This window comes from Pteropus alecto, unplaced genomic scaffold (genome assembly GCF_000325575.1).
Source record: "Pteropus alecto unplaced genomic scaffold, ASM32557v1 scaffold25, whole genome shotgun sequence".
In the NCBI taxonomy this organism is placed as follows: Eukaryota; Metazoa; Chordata; class Mammalia; order Chiroptera; family Pteropodidae; genus Pteropus; species Pteropus alecto.
The window spans coordinates 6,978,537-6,994,871 of record NW_006441955.1 but is presented as its reverse complement, the minus strand read 5'-3'; the positions used below and the strand labels follow the sequence as shown (position 1 = coordinate 6,994,871).

Genomic DNA, 16,335 nt, shown 5'->3' with positions numbered 1-16,335 from the left:
AAAACATTATCACTTTTATCACACAAACGAAGCTCTATAAAAATCTTCTTGGCTATTGGAGATACATAGAAAAGAGTGATTCTAAACCAGGTTGAGAAGGGCAAATCATTTTTACCTAAAATAGGCAAGATTTAAAAGTTTTCAGGAACTCTTATGAGGAATCCCCTGTGCCCAAAGTAAGAATTAATTATCCACTCAAATCATTCTGTTTTGTTGTGTTCTTGGCATTTATGTTTCTAAAGTGAAAGTTTGACTCCTTTCACTCTACTGTAAGCTCATACAGGATGGTACCCCCCTCAACTGTCTAGATTTTTATCCTGTCCCCTGTCTCTACCACTCATCCCCACCCCTCTGTCCCAAGAGCTTTACCCTGCATTATAAGTGCTCAAAAATAATGCATTAAATTGAATGCCCTGCCATTGAGTGGCCTTGGGTGTCTTTGCCGCTCTGATAATGAAAGTGCAAGACAGGATCTTTGATTTAAAATATGTGTTCATCCTCAACATGAATATTATGCTCTATTCCAGGTTCATCACTCATTAAACCATTGTTAGATGACTTCCTTTTCCGAGCTTCTAGAATTATTTTAAATAGTCATTCTCCAGCTGGCAGTGCCGCCATCAGTCAACAGGACTTTCATCCAAAGTATGGAAAATGCACGTTGTGTTCAGTCTTGGTAAAAATTCTAATTCGAAACTTTAGTCCAAAAAGATTTTAAGTTGGAGTTTGTCTTCCATCTTGTGAGTGTGCATAGCTTATAAGATATTATCCACTATATAAAGAAATGCATGTAAAGAAGCTTAGGATAAAGCCTGCCTACCACACAGTAAGTGCTGAGCAAGTATGCTGGTATCATTATTATCAAAATGGAAGAATAAGTAATAACATTCCAAGAGAAACTGAGGTTGTAAGAATTATGCCACAGTAAAAGTAAACAGGCTCTAAGTCCTGAGAGTTTTTTCTAGGAGAAAAGTATCGATGCTTTAGTACATGAACCTTGTGATTTGCTGAGTATTAACTGTGTCCTGATAATTGAAACTATTGGAGATTGATTATAGCGGTGATTTTAGAATCAAATTTTATATTAGTTCCTATGGGTCGAAATTTAGAAGACCCTTTTGTAATGCTGACCCTACTTAGGTGATGTTTATACTCAGAGATAGGAGGAAACAGCTACCACCGCCATCATATTTGCTCCAAATCGAACTTAACTTTGTTCTTTTTTCCTGAAAAGTAGAGTTAATTGAGTAATCCCAAAGAAACTGAGGATTTGGTATTTAACCAGTGGAAAAAAATTTTCACCTAATTTTAGTGGTTAATGAAATGGGCGAGGCATAATCAATATTTTTATGGAATCTTAAGAGGTATCTTATCATGTATGAATATCTCTATTTAGAGATTCCTTATTAGCAAAATCTGCTTTAGGTAATAAATCTTCATTAGTACTCTTGGGGCGTCCCTAAGGCTGTGACCCCTATCCTCACCACTGCCCCAGTCTTGTTCTGGAAGATTTGGTGCTAGCTTCATGGGAGTCTTTGATTAAAACGGTAGAAATACATGAGTGTTTCAATTTTCAGTGAACAGAGAAAATAAATCTTCAGTTTTATTGACATTTTTATTCATGAATCTTTCCTTTTACATTTATTAAAAGTAATCCTTCCATCCACAAGGAGTTGTTTTAATCATATACAGTACCTTAGATAGAAAAGGAAACATTTATTTCATCCCTCCGTAGTATACTGAATGGTGTCCATTTATCGCAATGACTCTCAGCCTTTGCCTACCTAAACCCTAAAGCCAAAAAAGAGGTTTAAAATACCCAGAAACTCTTTTCACAAGTAATACTATTCTTATATCACACTAACAACAAAAGAACTTCTTACTGTTTAGCCCGTATATATGGTACCTACTATTCATTCTTTACCTGTCCTTTGCAACCCAGAAGTTCAGATAAGACACAAAGGACAGTGCCCACTCCATAGCCATTGTCATCAGTGCCTGGCACAGTGCTGATCTAAGAGCCCCCAGCCCCCACTTGAACACATCTTCTACACTCCACTCCATAAGTGTTTCTCTCAGAGGTTGGATGTCCTCTTTTCTGTGTATCCTTCCTAACCAATGATATCTCCTCTGTATTGCAAGGTTGGCATAGGTGACAGTGAGAAATTACTGTTTATCCCCAAAATGATTTCTTTGAAAGGTGAGCAGTATATGAAGCCTTTAGTTTCCTGCAGAATGCTTGCTAGTTATTTTTTATTGTCATTTTAAACAGATTGATTGGTCATACTGTGTGTTTCTGTCTCCCTTTTTTTTCTAGCAAAATGGAAAGTTGATTAGTCCTTAAAGAATTTTTTTTTTTATCTACAGACACATATAAAATGTTTTACAAGCATCTGTTCTGATTTGTATAGCTTTTTTTTTTTTTGCTATTTAGATATTCAAATTTCAGGGTGATATCTGCAAAACCCTTTCTTGCTACCTACTTTAATTAAAAGATAGTTATTCCCGTGTTGTGGTTTTGGTAAAATTTCAGACTCTTTATCCTCTATTCTTGCTGATACATCCTTTAGATAAGCATACTCTGGAATCATAAGTGAAATGTTTTGCTACCCTACCTCAGTCCAAGAAGATATTTAGTGCTCAACCATATTCATCTCTCCGCTATTCATGGTCTCTTTCTTTGTTAAGTAAGCACTGCCCACTAGATGTACTAGATAGAGTTCTGCCATCAGACCTGACTTAACCCTGTTTGAGGAATTGCAGCTCTAATATTTTCATTTCAAATGTTGGTTTAGATTAATGAGCAAGCTAAGTAGATTATTCACTGTTGAATTGACTTGCATCTCTTGTTTTTAGGTGTAGTACAGTGAATAGCAGATTGGCAGCCTATGAAGTCCTTGTAATGCTGGCCGATAGCTCACCTTCAAATCTTCAAATTATTACAAAAGAACTACTTTCTATGCATCATCAACCAGACCCTGCTCTTACCAAGGAGTTCGATGTAAGTTTCTAGATTCCGATGCATTTAATTTTTTTAGAATGACCTCTTAAATATACAATTTTAAAACTGTTTGCATTATCCTCATTACAAAGAAAATCAATATTATTCTTTTGCTTATGTTTATATCAACTATAACCTATAGTGTATTATAGTAACACACTGTAGTATATTACTAAATGGAACCTTTATAATTAATTAAAGGAGAGACATTTTCAAGTTGGTTGATAATTAGTCTCAGTTAAAAGTGGCACTTCAACCTATTTTTTTAGTACTTGGCACAGTGCAAACCCAAATAAACATTGGCTCTGTCATAGTACAGTCTATGTTCAGTTAAACTCAACTAAGATTTATTGAGTTTACTATGCACTAACAGATGTATTAGGCTTTTGGAGCTCAAAAATGAAGTCCTCAAGAAGGTCAGTGTATAATGGAAGAGACAGACCCATAAGCAGATAATTTCAGTATAATGTGATAAATTATAAGATATGTCCTAAATGCTCTACTAACAGAGGGGCACGTCACCACCAGATGGTGGTATCTTACAAGGCTTCTTAGAAATAATAAAATTTAAAATAGACCCATAAAGACTAGCGAGTCAATTGAAGCAAAGTGGGAAGGTCATTCTAGCAATGAGAAGAATGTGAGCAAAGCTCTGGAAGCCATAAAACAGCTTTGTATATGATCTGTAAGAGGGAAGCTAGTTGCAAGTGCACTGGAGTACCAGACCAGGAGTGGAAGGATACTTTTAAAGCTGCCTTTACATTCTCCACTAACGTCACAGAGTTAGTCTTACAGTCTTACCCCTTTGGATGCCTGAGCTGAGTTCTATGGAACATACAAGTTAGGCAGGAAAGGAAGTGGGAACAGGTATTCTACATAGAGGAAATAGCAGTTGCAAAGTAAAACGTGAGCACATAAATTGAGAACTGTTTTGGTATCAAAATCTGTAGTTTATAATGTTTATTTTATACTATGTTTTAGTTTTACATGCATTTATTTAATAATTGGATTAAAATTAAAATTTTATTTTTTTAATATGTCAGTGATTACATCAACATAATGAAGAAAATCTTTTTCTTATATAAATACTTATATTTTTAGCACTGTTATAAACCAGTTTTTCTTATTTTGTAACTCTTTTTTAATCTATGCTTTGCACTACAAATAAATTACAGTGTTAATTAGATCTTAGAAATTGCTCTAAGTGTATGTTGAAAGTTAATGAAAAGTATATAGTATTTAGCAATTTCTTTCCAAAAAGACCTACAGGGTTTTGTCAGTTATTACATGGGTACAGATACTTGATATATGCAGATAATGTGATTCTGGTCATGGCATTAGAGCCAAGATTCTACTGTAATAGCATTTCAGAATGTCTCATTACAATATCCTTTTCCACTTGGAGAAGTGCCATGTTGAACTATATCTAAGATGCCTTGTCTTGATTATTTCTACCTAGAAAATCACTGTACTGGAATCTGTATTATTATAAAACATTTTTAAGTGAAATGTTAGGACATTTACCTGTTTATTTAATTGTGTGCTTACAAGAGGAAGTTCAATAGAAGAATGTTACCTTCTCGAAAAAGAAGGCAAGGGATATGAGTTGTCCTTGACCATCCAGACTGGTCAGGATTCTTCACAGAACCCTATTGTTTTTTTAATTTTTCTTTTCAGAATACTACCTCAGTTTTAAATATATATTAGTATATTTACCTGATAAATGCTTAGCTGCCCTACTAGATTATAAGTTCCTTGAGGTCAGGGATAAAGTATATTTCTGCGCTCTCTCGTATCCTTGACATAGTTTCTGCCACATAGTAGACTCTTAATAAATATTCATCAAATGATAATCAAGTGACTGAATGCATGACTACATAATGGATAAACAAATACACACTATATGCTAGATACTTTATGAACTAAAAAGAAACATTGAGATAATAGTAATCTATAATTTCATTAGTATCCGCAGAGGTACTTCATGAACATAGGTTTTGCTAACATGACTCATAAAACTCTGGATTTATAAATCTGTGAGTATATATTTTTCCTCCTCAGACATCTCATATAGCTGTGAGGAAGCATGCTGGTGACAGAGATACTAATTCTCTCTCATTTCTCCCCACCCCTTTCCTAGTACCTTCCCCCAGTGGATAGCAGGTCCAGTGCAGGGTTTGTGGGTCTGAGGAATGGCGGCGCCACGTGCTACATGAATGCAGTCTTTCAGCAGCTGTATATGCAGCCTGGTCTCCCTGAGGTGACTTCCTTCCTCTCTCTTACTTGGTGTCATAAATAATTGTGCATTGCCTGAAAATTGATCCACATTCATATAGTGCATTTTGGGGTTTTCTAAAACTAGACATACTTAGGGATTCTTTAGCAGTTTCTGGGGTATATATAGACATTCGTTTATAGTCACACATTTTTATAAATCTAAGGTAACATGCTGCCTGTTGGGCAGATGGATTTGACCTAATATGATTTTTGAATGCATAAGTTAATTTCAAATTCTATTTCATAAAATGGCTAACATATTTAGTATTTTAAAAATATTTAGACTGTCATCAGCACTTTATAATAATATAGTAGTGGCTTGTGATAGAGCAGTATTAATAGTTCCAGGTTTTCATAATCCAGCAGAGGTTCAAAGAGATGATTTCTTCATTATTACACCAGCTAGAAAGTATTGAAGCTAAAATGTGCAGAGTTACAGCCACATTCAAACATAAGTAGCATTCTACAAGAACAGTGTGCGTACTTGCACGTACGTAAGTTGAGGTTTTCTGTAAAGCAGTTAAATATTCTAACTTAATGCTTTTTTTTTTCTTTTTAGGCATTACTTTCAGTGGATGATGACATGGAGAATCCAGATGATAGTGTATTCTACCAAGTGCAGTCGCTCTTTGGTCATTTGATGGAGAGCAAGCTGCAGTATTACGTACCTGAGAACTTTTGGAAGGTATTTCACCCAGTAACTCTTTAGATTTAAAGATGTTAGATCTTTGGAATTTGTCTGCATTCTTTCTCTAGTGATAATTTTCTCTTGTCTTTATTAACTCTAGACTGATCCTATTGCCAAGAACCTATAAAAGTGTTGTCTATACCATTCTTCTTGAAATTGGTTCTCAATTTCAAATGATTATGATGTTGAGAATAGTAATTTATAATTTTTAGGGAATTGCTAAACCTAATTATTTTGAGTATTTCTCATAATTCTTATTTTAGCTGTTTGAAATATTTGTTCAAATCATTCCTCTGAACCTAAGCCAATTTCACTAATGCCTCTAAATAAATAACATCTTTTTAAACATTGCATTACTTCCTTTCACAGGAAGAGTACCTTGTATTTTCTCCTATAGGTTGGTTAGTTTCTAAGAGAGAAACTCTCTCTTCATGGCTTTGTATCTCACCCTGTACAGTTTCATAGACTTGTGATTACAAAGAGACCATGGAAAAGCATAGATGGCTGAACACTAGCTCATCTCACTTCAGGGAAAACTTCTTCATCTCAGTAGCAAACTTGATTTTTAGAAGCATTAAGTGCTCATTCAGAAATTGCTACTTTTCCTTTAATGACATATTTCATTTTTGTTACATAGATTTTCAAGATGTGGAACAAAGAACTTTATGTGAGAGAACAACAGGATGCATATGAGTTCTTCACTAGTCTCATTGATCAGATGGATGAATATCTAAAGGTAGAAAAAGTTTTGTTTTTACTTTAACCCCTTCAAATGCTGTAGTATGAAAACAGTGGTTTAAGATTTGAGATTATTATGAAACTGACAAGTCAAAAAATTGATTACTTTTAGTACCATAACTATCATTTCTTTTGGGTTTGAACATCAAAACATACACAGATCTCTAAAATCCAAGATTTCTTCTTAATTTAACACTTGATAAAATATATAATTCTTAGTCTCTACTCCATAATAATAACCATTTGTATCTACTTACTCTTACTTGTATGCATCAAAGTTTCCTGACCCAAAGAAGTACTGTAATCACTGGTGAACTGATGACCCTATGCAGAGCAGTCTTACTTGTCAAAGGAGACATAAGTACCAAATTAAAAAGTCGTTTCTGGTGACCTTTAATCTAAAGCTTTCTACGTCTACCCAGTAAAACATGTGACAAACTTCCTAAATGGTATTGCCTTCTGAGTTACAGAAGGCAACGGGTATGGCCTCCCATCACTACCAACATGTGCCTATCCTCTCATCACTTGGCACAATTTATCCACTTCTTTTGTTAAATAACTTACAAATTTATAATACTCTTTCCACCTGAAAAAAGAAAAGATTGTGGAGAGTTGCTGCTAACTTGGTAATTGTAGCATGGGAGGATTCAGAATCACCACTGAGAATGCTTTCCTCGTCATCAGGTGCGACTGAACCATTCTCTTCCTTTTCTGATTTTTTTAATTACTCTTGGCATGAGTCTAATGGGCTATAATCCTTTCATTAGTTCCCAGATTAAACTACCATATGACTCATTTTATTTTTGTGGTTAAATTGATATCTGTGCTTTAGCTTAGGGCTAAATAAAATTATGTATTGAACAACTTACAAATTATAAATTTAAACTTTTTATTCCAACAGAAGATGGGGAGAGACCAAATTTTTAAGAATACTTTTCAGGGCATCTATTCTGATCAGAAGATCTGTAAAGACTGTCCTCACAGGTTAGTAAAGATATCATTGACATAAAAAAATTATCATCATTTTTAAATGATTTCTTCTAGTAGGCTGTGAATTTGCATTTGCTCATAGACTTGCAGTTACATCTATAAATGTTTATTGAATTAAATTTCTTTGCTTTCGAGTTCTAAAATTTTTTTGTTGAAATTCATAATTTTAAGCAATTTTGGATTGTCAAAAATTGGCATTTTTATTTGTTAGTGTACTTTTTAAAGGATGAGGAAAGATTTTCCTCTTTGTGAATATAAGTCTCTGTATAATCTCAGGTATCGTGATAATTTCAAGATTTTTAAATTCCATTGTCAATCATGGTTTTTCTGTTATTTTCTAATCAGATATGAACGAGAGGAAGCTTTCATGGCTCTCAATCTAGGAGTTACTTCTTGCCAGAGTTTGGAAATTTCTTTGGACCAGTTCGTTAGAGGAGAAGTTCTAGAGGGAAGTAATGCATATTACTGTGAAAAGTGTAAAGAAAAGGTATTACATTTGCCCTTTTTAAAAAACAAGATTAATTTGTTATTCATGTACTTTGTCTTTATGTTTTATTTAACATCAATATTAAGCTTCTCTTTTTACTTCCATTAGGTTGTGTCATTCATTACTTATTCATATGGGTGGGAAAGGCCTGTAGAAATCTATGACTTTTGTATTTATTACTTGGCTGTTTTATTTTTCCCAAGGAAATAATTGGGTTTTGCTTTTCTTTAGAGAATAACAGTGAAAAGGACATGTATTAAGTCATTACCTAGTGTCTTGGTCATTCACCTGATGAGATTTGGATTTGACTGGGAGAGTGGACGCTCCATTAAATATGATGAACAGATAAGGGTAACTTATTTTTTTCCCTAAAAGTTTTTATAACCATTACTACCTCACTCCCTTTTACTGTTTCCTTTCCGTATTTTCAAATTTCATTTAAAATGTGAAAGGCTATGGTATCAGCAGTCTGAGGAGTATGCAGCGCCTTGTCTTAAGCAGCTGCTACTAGTGGAGCTATATAGTTTACCTATAAACAATAACCCTCATTTCTAGAAAGCATCTCAGTGTTAGCCATGAAGTAAAATGCTTTCCTTAATGCACAAGTAAGAGGTTACTTTTACTTTCCAAGACTTGGGAGCCATTCTGAAATTTTGTACTAAAATTGGAGAGATAGTCCTAGCTTAAATTAGGAAACATATCCCTCTTATTTGTGTCTGACTTAATTGGGTTTGGCAGTATATGTTACTAATCAACATTAATGTGCTCTTTTTATTTTTAAATAGTTTCCTTGGATGTTAAATATGGAGCCTTACACAGTTTCAGGAATGGCCCGCCAGGATTCATCTTCCGAAGCTGGTGAAAATGGGCGAAGTATGGATCAGGGAGGTGGAGGATCCCCACGAAAAAAAGTTGCCCTCACAGAAAACTATGAACTTGTTGGTGTCATTGTACACAGTGGGCAGGCACATGCAGGCCACTACTATTCCTTCATTAAAGACAGGCGGTAAGTTCTCCTACGAGTCCCTCACTCTGCCTGCCCTTCCCATAGTCGCTCCCTGTTCCCTTCTGCGTTCCTGAATCCCTCCTCTGCATTCCCTGCCCTACTTTGTCACCCTCACTTATCATTATGGTACAAAGAAGTTTTTGCATTGCATTGCTCTTTGATCATATTTCTTAGTGTTTTTTTTTTTTTAACTTATTGTAACTTTTTATCCCTTCAATTTGAAAGTTGTTTTAGAAATTAGTAAATATTTTAGAAATCAATAAATTAAATAACTTACTGTATGTTTCTTAGGTATTTTCAAATGGTAATCAGCTGCTACACTTGTAGATAATATTAAAATATAAATGCTGGGAATGGGGATATTTGTTTTTTAACCTCATAATTTTTGTTTTATCTCCGTACTCTAGGGGTTGTGGAAAAGGAAAGTGGTATAAATTTAATGACACAGTTATAGAAGAATTTGACCTAAATGACGAGACCCTGGAGTATGAATGCTTTGGAGGAGAATATAGACCAAAAGTTTATGATCAAAGTAAGATATTTTTCATGAGTTTCATTTTTTAATTTATAATTTTTTATCAAATTGGAAGCAGTATTCTTTACATAAAAATAGATCTTATTCTTTTTACATACCACTGCTCTAGTTATATAGACCCATGAACTCTTGACATCCAGAGTGAAAATATTCAAGCTGCTTATAGAAATTTTTTAAAATAATTCCTTACAACAGCCTTTGGGGGAGGCAAGGGACCAGGGGTAAGTTAAATTGAAGAAATGAATATCAAAGAGAAACTGATGAAAGCAGAATTTCATCCTTAAAAATAGTTTCAGAAGAAGTAGCCGTCCTAAATTTTTCAAATTTCCTCTTTATTTATATAGAAGTATGATTGATAGAAAAGACATCTCTAGCACCTCTGTTTTTAAACTATATTTATTATGCAGTGTAGCAATGGAATCTTTCCACAACCCCTACCCCCAGGATAAAGAAATATGAGAAAAAACAGATCACAAAATCAATTAGAATTTGCTATTTGAAGAAAAAACATTTTGCAGAGACCTTAGCATTTCTGAAACCTGATTTCAAAATATTCTGGGGACATTTTAAAATTTCTACCTGTATTAGATTGACTATATTAGATTTGACACCATACCATGGTAGTCATGCATCTAATGGTACTAACTTTTAATGGCTGAAAATAGTATCATTGCCAAAATTTACCTAGATTTAGCTGTTCTATCCAGCAGTGGTTAAGTGAGACCAATTATAATCCCATCCTGTGCTACATAATTTATTTTTAAATGTTATTTGTCTTTTGATTAAATGCAGACTTGCCTAGGAAAATTTACCTTCTTTCTCTTAATTCTGTTACCATACAACTCCCTTACTCCCTGCTCCTCTGTATCACCTTCCGAATAATTCTAAGCAGTACTCTAAAAAGACATGCATATTACTTATAATCTCCAATTAACAAATTTAGTAAGTAGTTACTTGCTAGGTTTGTGGGTCCTTTGAGGATTGTCAAGATCAGAAAAACTTTTTATTTATAAAGACTTCTTTCTTAATGTCTTGTTATAAAGCAAACCCATACACTGATGTTCGCCGAAGATACTGGAATGCCTATATGCTCTTCTACCAAAGAGTATCTGATCAGAACTCCCCAGTGCTACCAAAGAAAAGTCGAGTCAGTGTTGTACGGCAGGAAGCTGAGGATCTCTCTCTGTGAGTTTCTTTTCTGTGTAATTTGCTGCGTGATTTCAGTAGATGGTATTGTGATCTTTGGAGTATATTATTTGGGATTTAAAGGTAATTGGCTGAGCTAGAGAGAAATTCTAAAAAGAAAATAAATAAATCACTCTATCTTTCTTTTTATTTTCTTTCTTTTTATTGCTACCTGGTCATTATTTTCTTGGCAAGAAGTTATTTTGTATTTCGAAAAATGCATGTAAATTATTTCATTCTAGAACTGAGATTTTTTAAAAAGGAAAAGGTACATTTATTGAATGTACCTTATGTACAAAGCTTAGAAAGTACTATGCCAGCAATGTCAGAGAGTTTTTTTTAACCAGGTTGTCTGTGAATTTACACTTAGTATATTGAATCAGGAAAGTATGCAGTCTGTTTTTAAGTTGAGTACCCTGTTTATGTAGGTCTGACATGTTATAGCAACAACTAAAACAATAACCACTTTATATGAGACAATTTTCTGATTCTGTCTCTTAGGTCAGCACCATCTTCGCCAGAAATTTCACCTCAATCATCTCCTCGACCCCATAGGCCTAACAATGACCGACTTTCTATTTTAACCAAGCTGGTTAAGAAAGGTGAGAAGAAAGGACTTTTTGTGGAGAAAATGCCTGTTCGAATATACCAGGTAAGAACTGTGTAAAAAATTTTAAGGGAGAAATCCAGATAAGTGTCAAAATCTATCTTATAGGTTCAAAAGTACTCCTGCTGGTCTTCTTGTGGACTGTTGTACCTCTAGTGCCACATCTTACTCACCTTATTTCATGAATCTTTCACAAACCAGGTCACAAAGATGGCTACAGACTCAAAACTGTGTAGCACCATCATGGACCTGCTGTGTGACTATGAGAGCCCCAGATAAAAAAAAGCAAAGGGAGTGGGCAAGAAAGAAACACATTGCTGAAATTAAATTATTATATATGGAGAGAAAAATAAGTTAGGATTCATAACCTTTAGGTTAAACTAATATAATGATGACCATTAATTATTGAGTACCTACTCTGTGCTACATGTTTTAAACAAATCCCTAATTCTTAAAATACTCTTGTGGAACAGCAGGTTTTATTTCCATTTTTAGATAGAAAAAAGTGAGACTCAGAAAAGGAGAAAGACCTGCCACTGTCAAAGGCCAGAATTTAAATTCAGAACTGTCCAACTGCCCAGTCCAGACTTTATACACTAATCAAAAGCTAAGTAGCCAGAATCAGAGAATTTAAGAAAAATATGGAGTCCTTCACTAAGAGAGAGAATTAAACCATCCGATGCAGGAAGGCATGGAGTTGCCTGTACTTAGGAAAAGTCTGTTTGTCCCTTCCTAACCAAAATAATGAGTTAAAATTCACTTCAGATGGTGGTTTTCCTAAATTTCCCACAAGGGTTTTCTTTAATGAATATTTATTCACCTTTTTACAGCTTCTTATATTTGAAAGGAAGATTTTCCTCTTTTTTAAAAAAAGCTTTAGAAAATGGTTTTTATGAACCCTTTTTACCTAAGGTATCACTAAAACATCATTCACATATTTGAATATTTTACCTTGTTCTTTTTAAATAATTATTAATATTTTTATAGATGGTGAGAGATGAAAACCTCAAGTTTATGAAGAATAGAGATGTGTACAGTAGTGATTATTTCAGTTTCGTTCTGTCTTTAGCGTCATTGAATGCTGTAAGTACCAGCTGGATTGTTACTAAAGAAATAAGAAAGAATTATAGTTAAATATCTTTCAACTAAAGCATTCAGTGACTCATGCTCACTCTCAGTTGTTAACATTTAAGATTAGATGCAAAAAAAAAAAATTTCCACAATGTGTCACTTATTGGGTGATATTAAAATACAGGCAGTGTTCAGAATGTATGATGCCGATTGTGAATGGATGTGGCTTTTGTAAGTGTTTTGTTTAAATTTTATAATGACAGTAGCCATTAGTGATGTCAATGGATATTAGGCTTTGTGGAGATTAATTTTTCCTAATTTGTGATCACACTTTACCAGACTCACGATTAACTTCCAAGTACTTCTCTTTCTTGAATACCATGATTATAATTTGCCAATAAAGGAAAAACTTTCCTTGCCTATTGATAGATTACTTAACATCCTATGGTATAAACACTTAATTTTGAGAGGGCTTCATTAGAGAAATGAAAATGTCTTAAACTTTTTTAAAGTTTAACCAAAACATTTTCTACAAAGAACTGGCTAGATTTTCCTTATTAATATTTAAGTTTATCATATATGTCATCATTTTAGTTCATATCAAGTGTAATAATCTATAAAACTTCTGTGAAAAATATCCAAATAGGCTCTTTTTTCTCCCTCTCTCTCAGACTAAATTAAAGCATCCATACTATCCTTGCATGGCAAAAGTGAGCTTACAGCTGGCCATTCAGTTTCTTTTTCAAACTTATTTACGGACAAAGAAAAAACTCAGGTAAGAAGTGATATATTTTGATCGTTGTGGCAAAAAGCATTGATTAATTCAGTTAAAGTTGACTTTAAAATTCAGCTTTTCAAAACATTGTGTTAGGTAATTGGAGGCAACTACCTTGTATACTCAAAATGATTAAGACATGGCTCCTATCCTTAAGGAATTTCTAATCCAGTAGTAAAGCAGTAACTGTGAGGCAAGGCATAAATGCTGTCTATCTTTGGAAGTTAGGCAAAATCATATCCAGATATGGGGATTCAGTAGGCATTAAAGACATTGATGTTTTCAGAGGATTTTGAAAGGCAAAAGTAGAGAAACAGGTATTATTCTAGGTGGAAGGAAAAATCCTGAATAATGGACAAGACTTGTCTAAGAAACAATAAATGACTAGTGTTTTCCTCATATGTATTTAAGGAATTCATTTGAGGTGAGACCAAATGTTGGGTTTGATGAGCTCATTGAGTGCCCTGAGTGCCAAAGAAGGGAGTTTGTGCTTTTTTCAGTGGGAGATCATGGAAGGTTTTTGAACAGGGGGCAGTATGTTCAGTGTGATGCTGTAGAAACTCTCTACTTTGATTGTATGTTATTCCTCATTGGTTTTTATCCTCAGCACCTGGTAAGATGCTTGACACATTATAGGCTCTCAGTAGATAGTTGTTCTGTGAATAAGTGAGTGAAAGATGAAGATAATTGTGCATTGGTTTGTGGGAGCGAGGCTTAGGGTGAGGAGACCAGTTACAGTTAGGAGACCATGAAAGTTCTTTGTTTTTTCTCTCCTGCTAGCACGGGGAGTTTCCCCAAGTGTGGAGAGGTTTTTGGAAAGATTTTGCAATTACAGAACTCTTGAGATGAAAACAAATATAATGACATTTCATTTTTATGTTTAATAATCAAATAGACATTAAATGATATCAGTCTTTATTAATTGATTGATAAAGAGAAATAATGTGTTCCTTGTAATATCTGGCATAAGAGTGACTAAGAAAATATTTGGTTACTCTCATTTGTGAAATTTGTTCAAGCTGTCTACACATAGCACCCTATTTTAATTTTGTCTATATTTACCATTTTGGGGCATGAGGGACTGGAGAGGAGTGGCATAAAGTCATGGATAGTATAGTCATTACATCTTTTTTTCTGTCCAAGTATTTTTATTCCATAAAATAGAATATGAATGATTATAACAAAGTATAAAAGTGTTGAAAGTAGGCATTCTTAATGTAAATTAAGCAAAACAAAATGTTCAGGTGTTTTTGCAAATGAAGTTTTTTGAAGGAGATGCAGAAGATAAAAAAGTCTAAGACAAGTTTGTTCACACATTTTTTTTCTTTTGGGGGACAGGGAGATGAGTCATACAGGTACCACAGATATCAAAGAATGCAAAGCACTGGCTTCTGGGGTTCATGGAGCCATGTTAGTTAGTAGTCACTGAGTATTCAACTTACCTTCCACCCGCCAAAAATTTTTTTCTTTAATTTTTAAGATGGAGTGACACTCCATGGGGTTATTTGCTGGGGCCATACTCCTAACATTACTTTCTTTGCTTTTTTTAAAGGGTCGACACTGAAGAATGGATTGCCACTATTGAAGCATTACTTTCAAAAAGTTTTGATGCTTGTCAGTGGCTAGTTGAATATTTTATTAGTTCTGAAGGACGAGAATTGATAAAGTAAGTGTCAAGATCTTTTAATTAAAAGAAATTTGGCTGTCTTCCAGTGATTCAGAGCTGAAGTTTCTTATAGCTCTGTTTATTTCAACTTGAAATGATTTTTCTTGTTGGAATCAATTTTAAACTTTCTTCATTGATGAAGCAATGAGGAAATTATTCAGATCACTCCAAAATCATTCTTTCCAAACTATCTTTGTTATACTAGACTCAGAGAAGTAAGTGTTCAGTGAAAGTAAAGAGAGCACGTGTGCAAATAACCAAGTGCTCACAGGCAAGCGTGTCCTGAAACCCTGTGGCTCAGGGGATTCCAAAATATAAGTCCTTTCCTTCAGGGACTCAGTCTGGTGGCAAGGTAAAGAGGTCAACAATCCTAGGTTACGACATATAATACCACAATATTCTCTCACTATGTTTGGTTTCTGGCTGAAGTATTTTCAAAGATCCGATAGTATTTTATCTACAACAGTATATTTCCTTTGTACCTATAATTAAAAAATAATTTGCTTTTTAGGATTAAAATTCAAGCTATTCCAATCACTGTGAATGTTTGCATCTTATTCCTAATCATTCTGTTATCCTCAGGGAATTCAGCACTCATATGGGGGACCCAGTGAGCACGTTGATCTCTCAGTGGCCAGATCTGTTATTCCCAGTGGGCTCTTCCTTCTCTCTGCCTCAGTTGTACCATCTTACTTTTCACACCTGGCAGGCCAGCTCACCCCAGTTCTAGCTAGTGACTTTGCCTCAGACGTCACTGAGAAAGTAGGATTAACAGATGAGCAGTCCCCCACCCGCTGTCACAAGTTCCACACTACCAGAGTATGTTCCATCTTATCTTCTCCATTCTTCTTTTTTTTTTTTTTTTTTCCTGGAGGAAGTGTCCTTTCTCCTCTCAAAAATGAGTCTGTCTACATGAGCAAACCTTTTCAAGGAAGTTGGCCCTTTAATTATCAGCTCTTATTCCTGCATGTTTACCTTCCAGAATTTTCTACTGGGTCACTTCTGTCAGCAAACAGATATGCTCTGGTATCTCTCAACTTAAAACAGACTGTAGGGAATTCAGAAATGCAAGTTCCTTTCCACAGGGAGATTATAGTCTGGTGGCAACTTAGAAATCTAATCAAAGTTCTTGACCCCACATCCCCTTCATCTCTAGGTCTGAGCTTTAGACATTTAGCCTGCTTGATATGTCCACCTCTCCTTCCTCCAGTCTACCTCATAGAACAACAGAAGTATTCTTTTTTTAAAAAAATTAGATTATGTTACTTTTCTGCTTAAAAATTCTTCAGTGGATACCTATTGTACTCAT

The 16,335-nt window shown here is 34.5% G+C and overlaps 1 protein-coding gene across 1 annotated transcript in view; it reads left to right on the top strand.

The window, feature by feature from the left end:
- Positions 1–16,335, top strand: part of USP24 (ubiquitin specific peptidase 24) — a gene marked incomplete at its 5' end in the record, with an annotated part of 122,963 nt that overhangs the window by 81,256 nt on the left and 25,372 nt on the right. Inside the window, 15 exons of the mRNA XM_025051992.1 lie at positions 528–645; positions 2,857–3,001; positions 5,142–5,261; positions 5,838–5,963; positions 6,604–6,702; positions 7,606–7,688; positions 8,040–8,181; positions 8,413–8,532; positions 8,967–9,187; positions 9,595–9,719; positions 10,766–10,907; positions 11,409–11,559; positions 12,502–12,597; positions 13,257–13,360; positions 14,913–15,026. Of these exons, the coding sequence (XP_024907760.1) occupies positions 528–645; positions 2,857–3,001; positions 5,142–5,261; positions 5,838–5,963; positions 6,604–6,702; positions 7,606–7,688; positions 8,040–8,181; positions 8,413–8,532; positions 8,967–9,187; positions 9,595–9,719; positions 10,766–10,907; positions 11,409–11,559; positions 12,502–12,597; positions 13,257–13,360; positions 14,913–15,026 (1,906 nt within the window). The remainder of the gene's footprint in view (positions 1–527; positions 646–2,856; positions 3,002–5,141; positions 5,262–5,837; positions 5,964–6,603; positions 6,703–7,605; positions 7,689–8,039; positions 8,182–8,412; positions 8,533–8,966; positions 9,188–9,594; positions 9,720–10,765; positions 10,908–11,408; positions 11,560–12,501; positions 12,598–13,256; positions 13,361–14,912; positions 15,027–16,335) is intronic.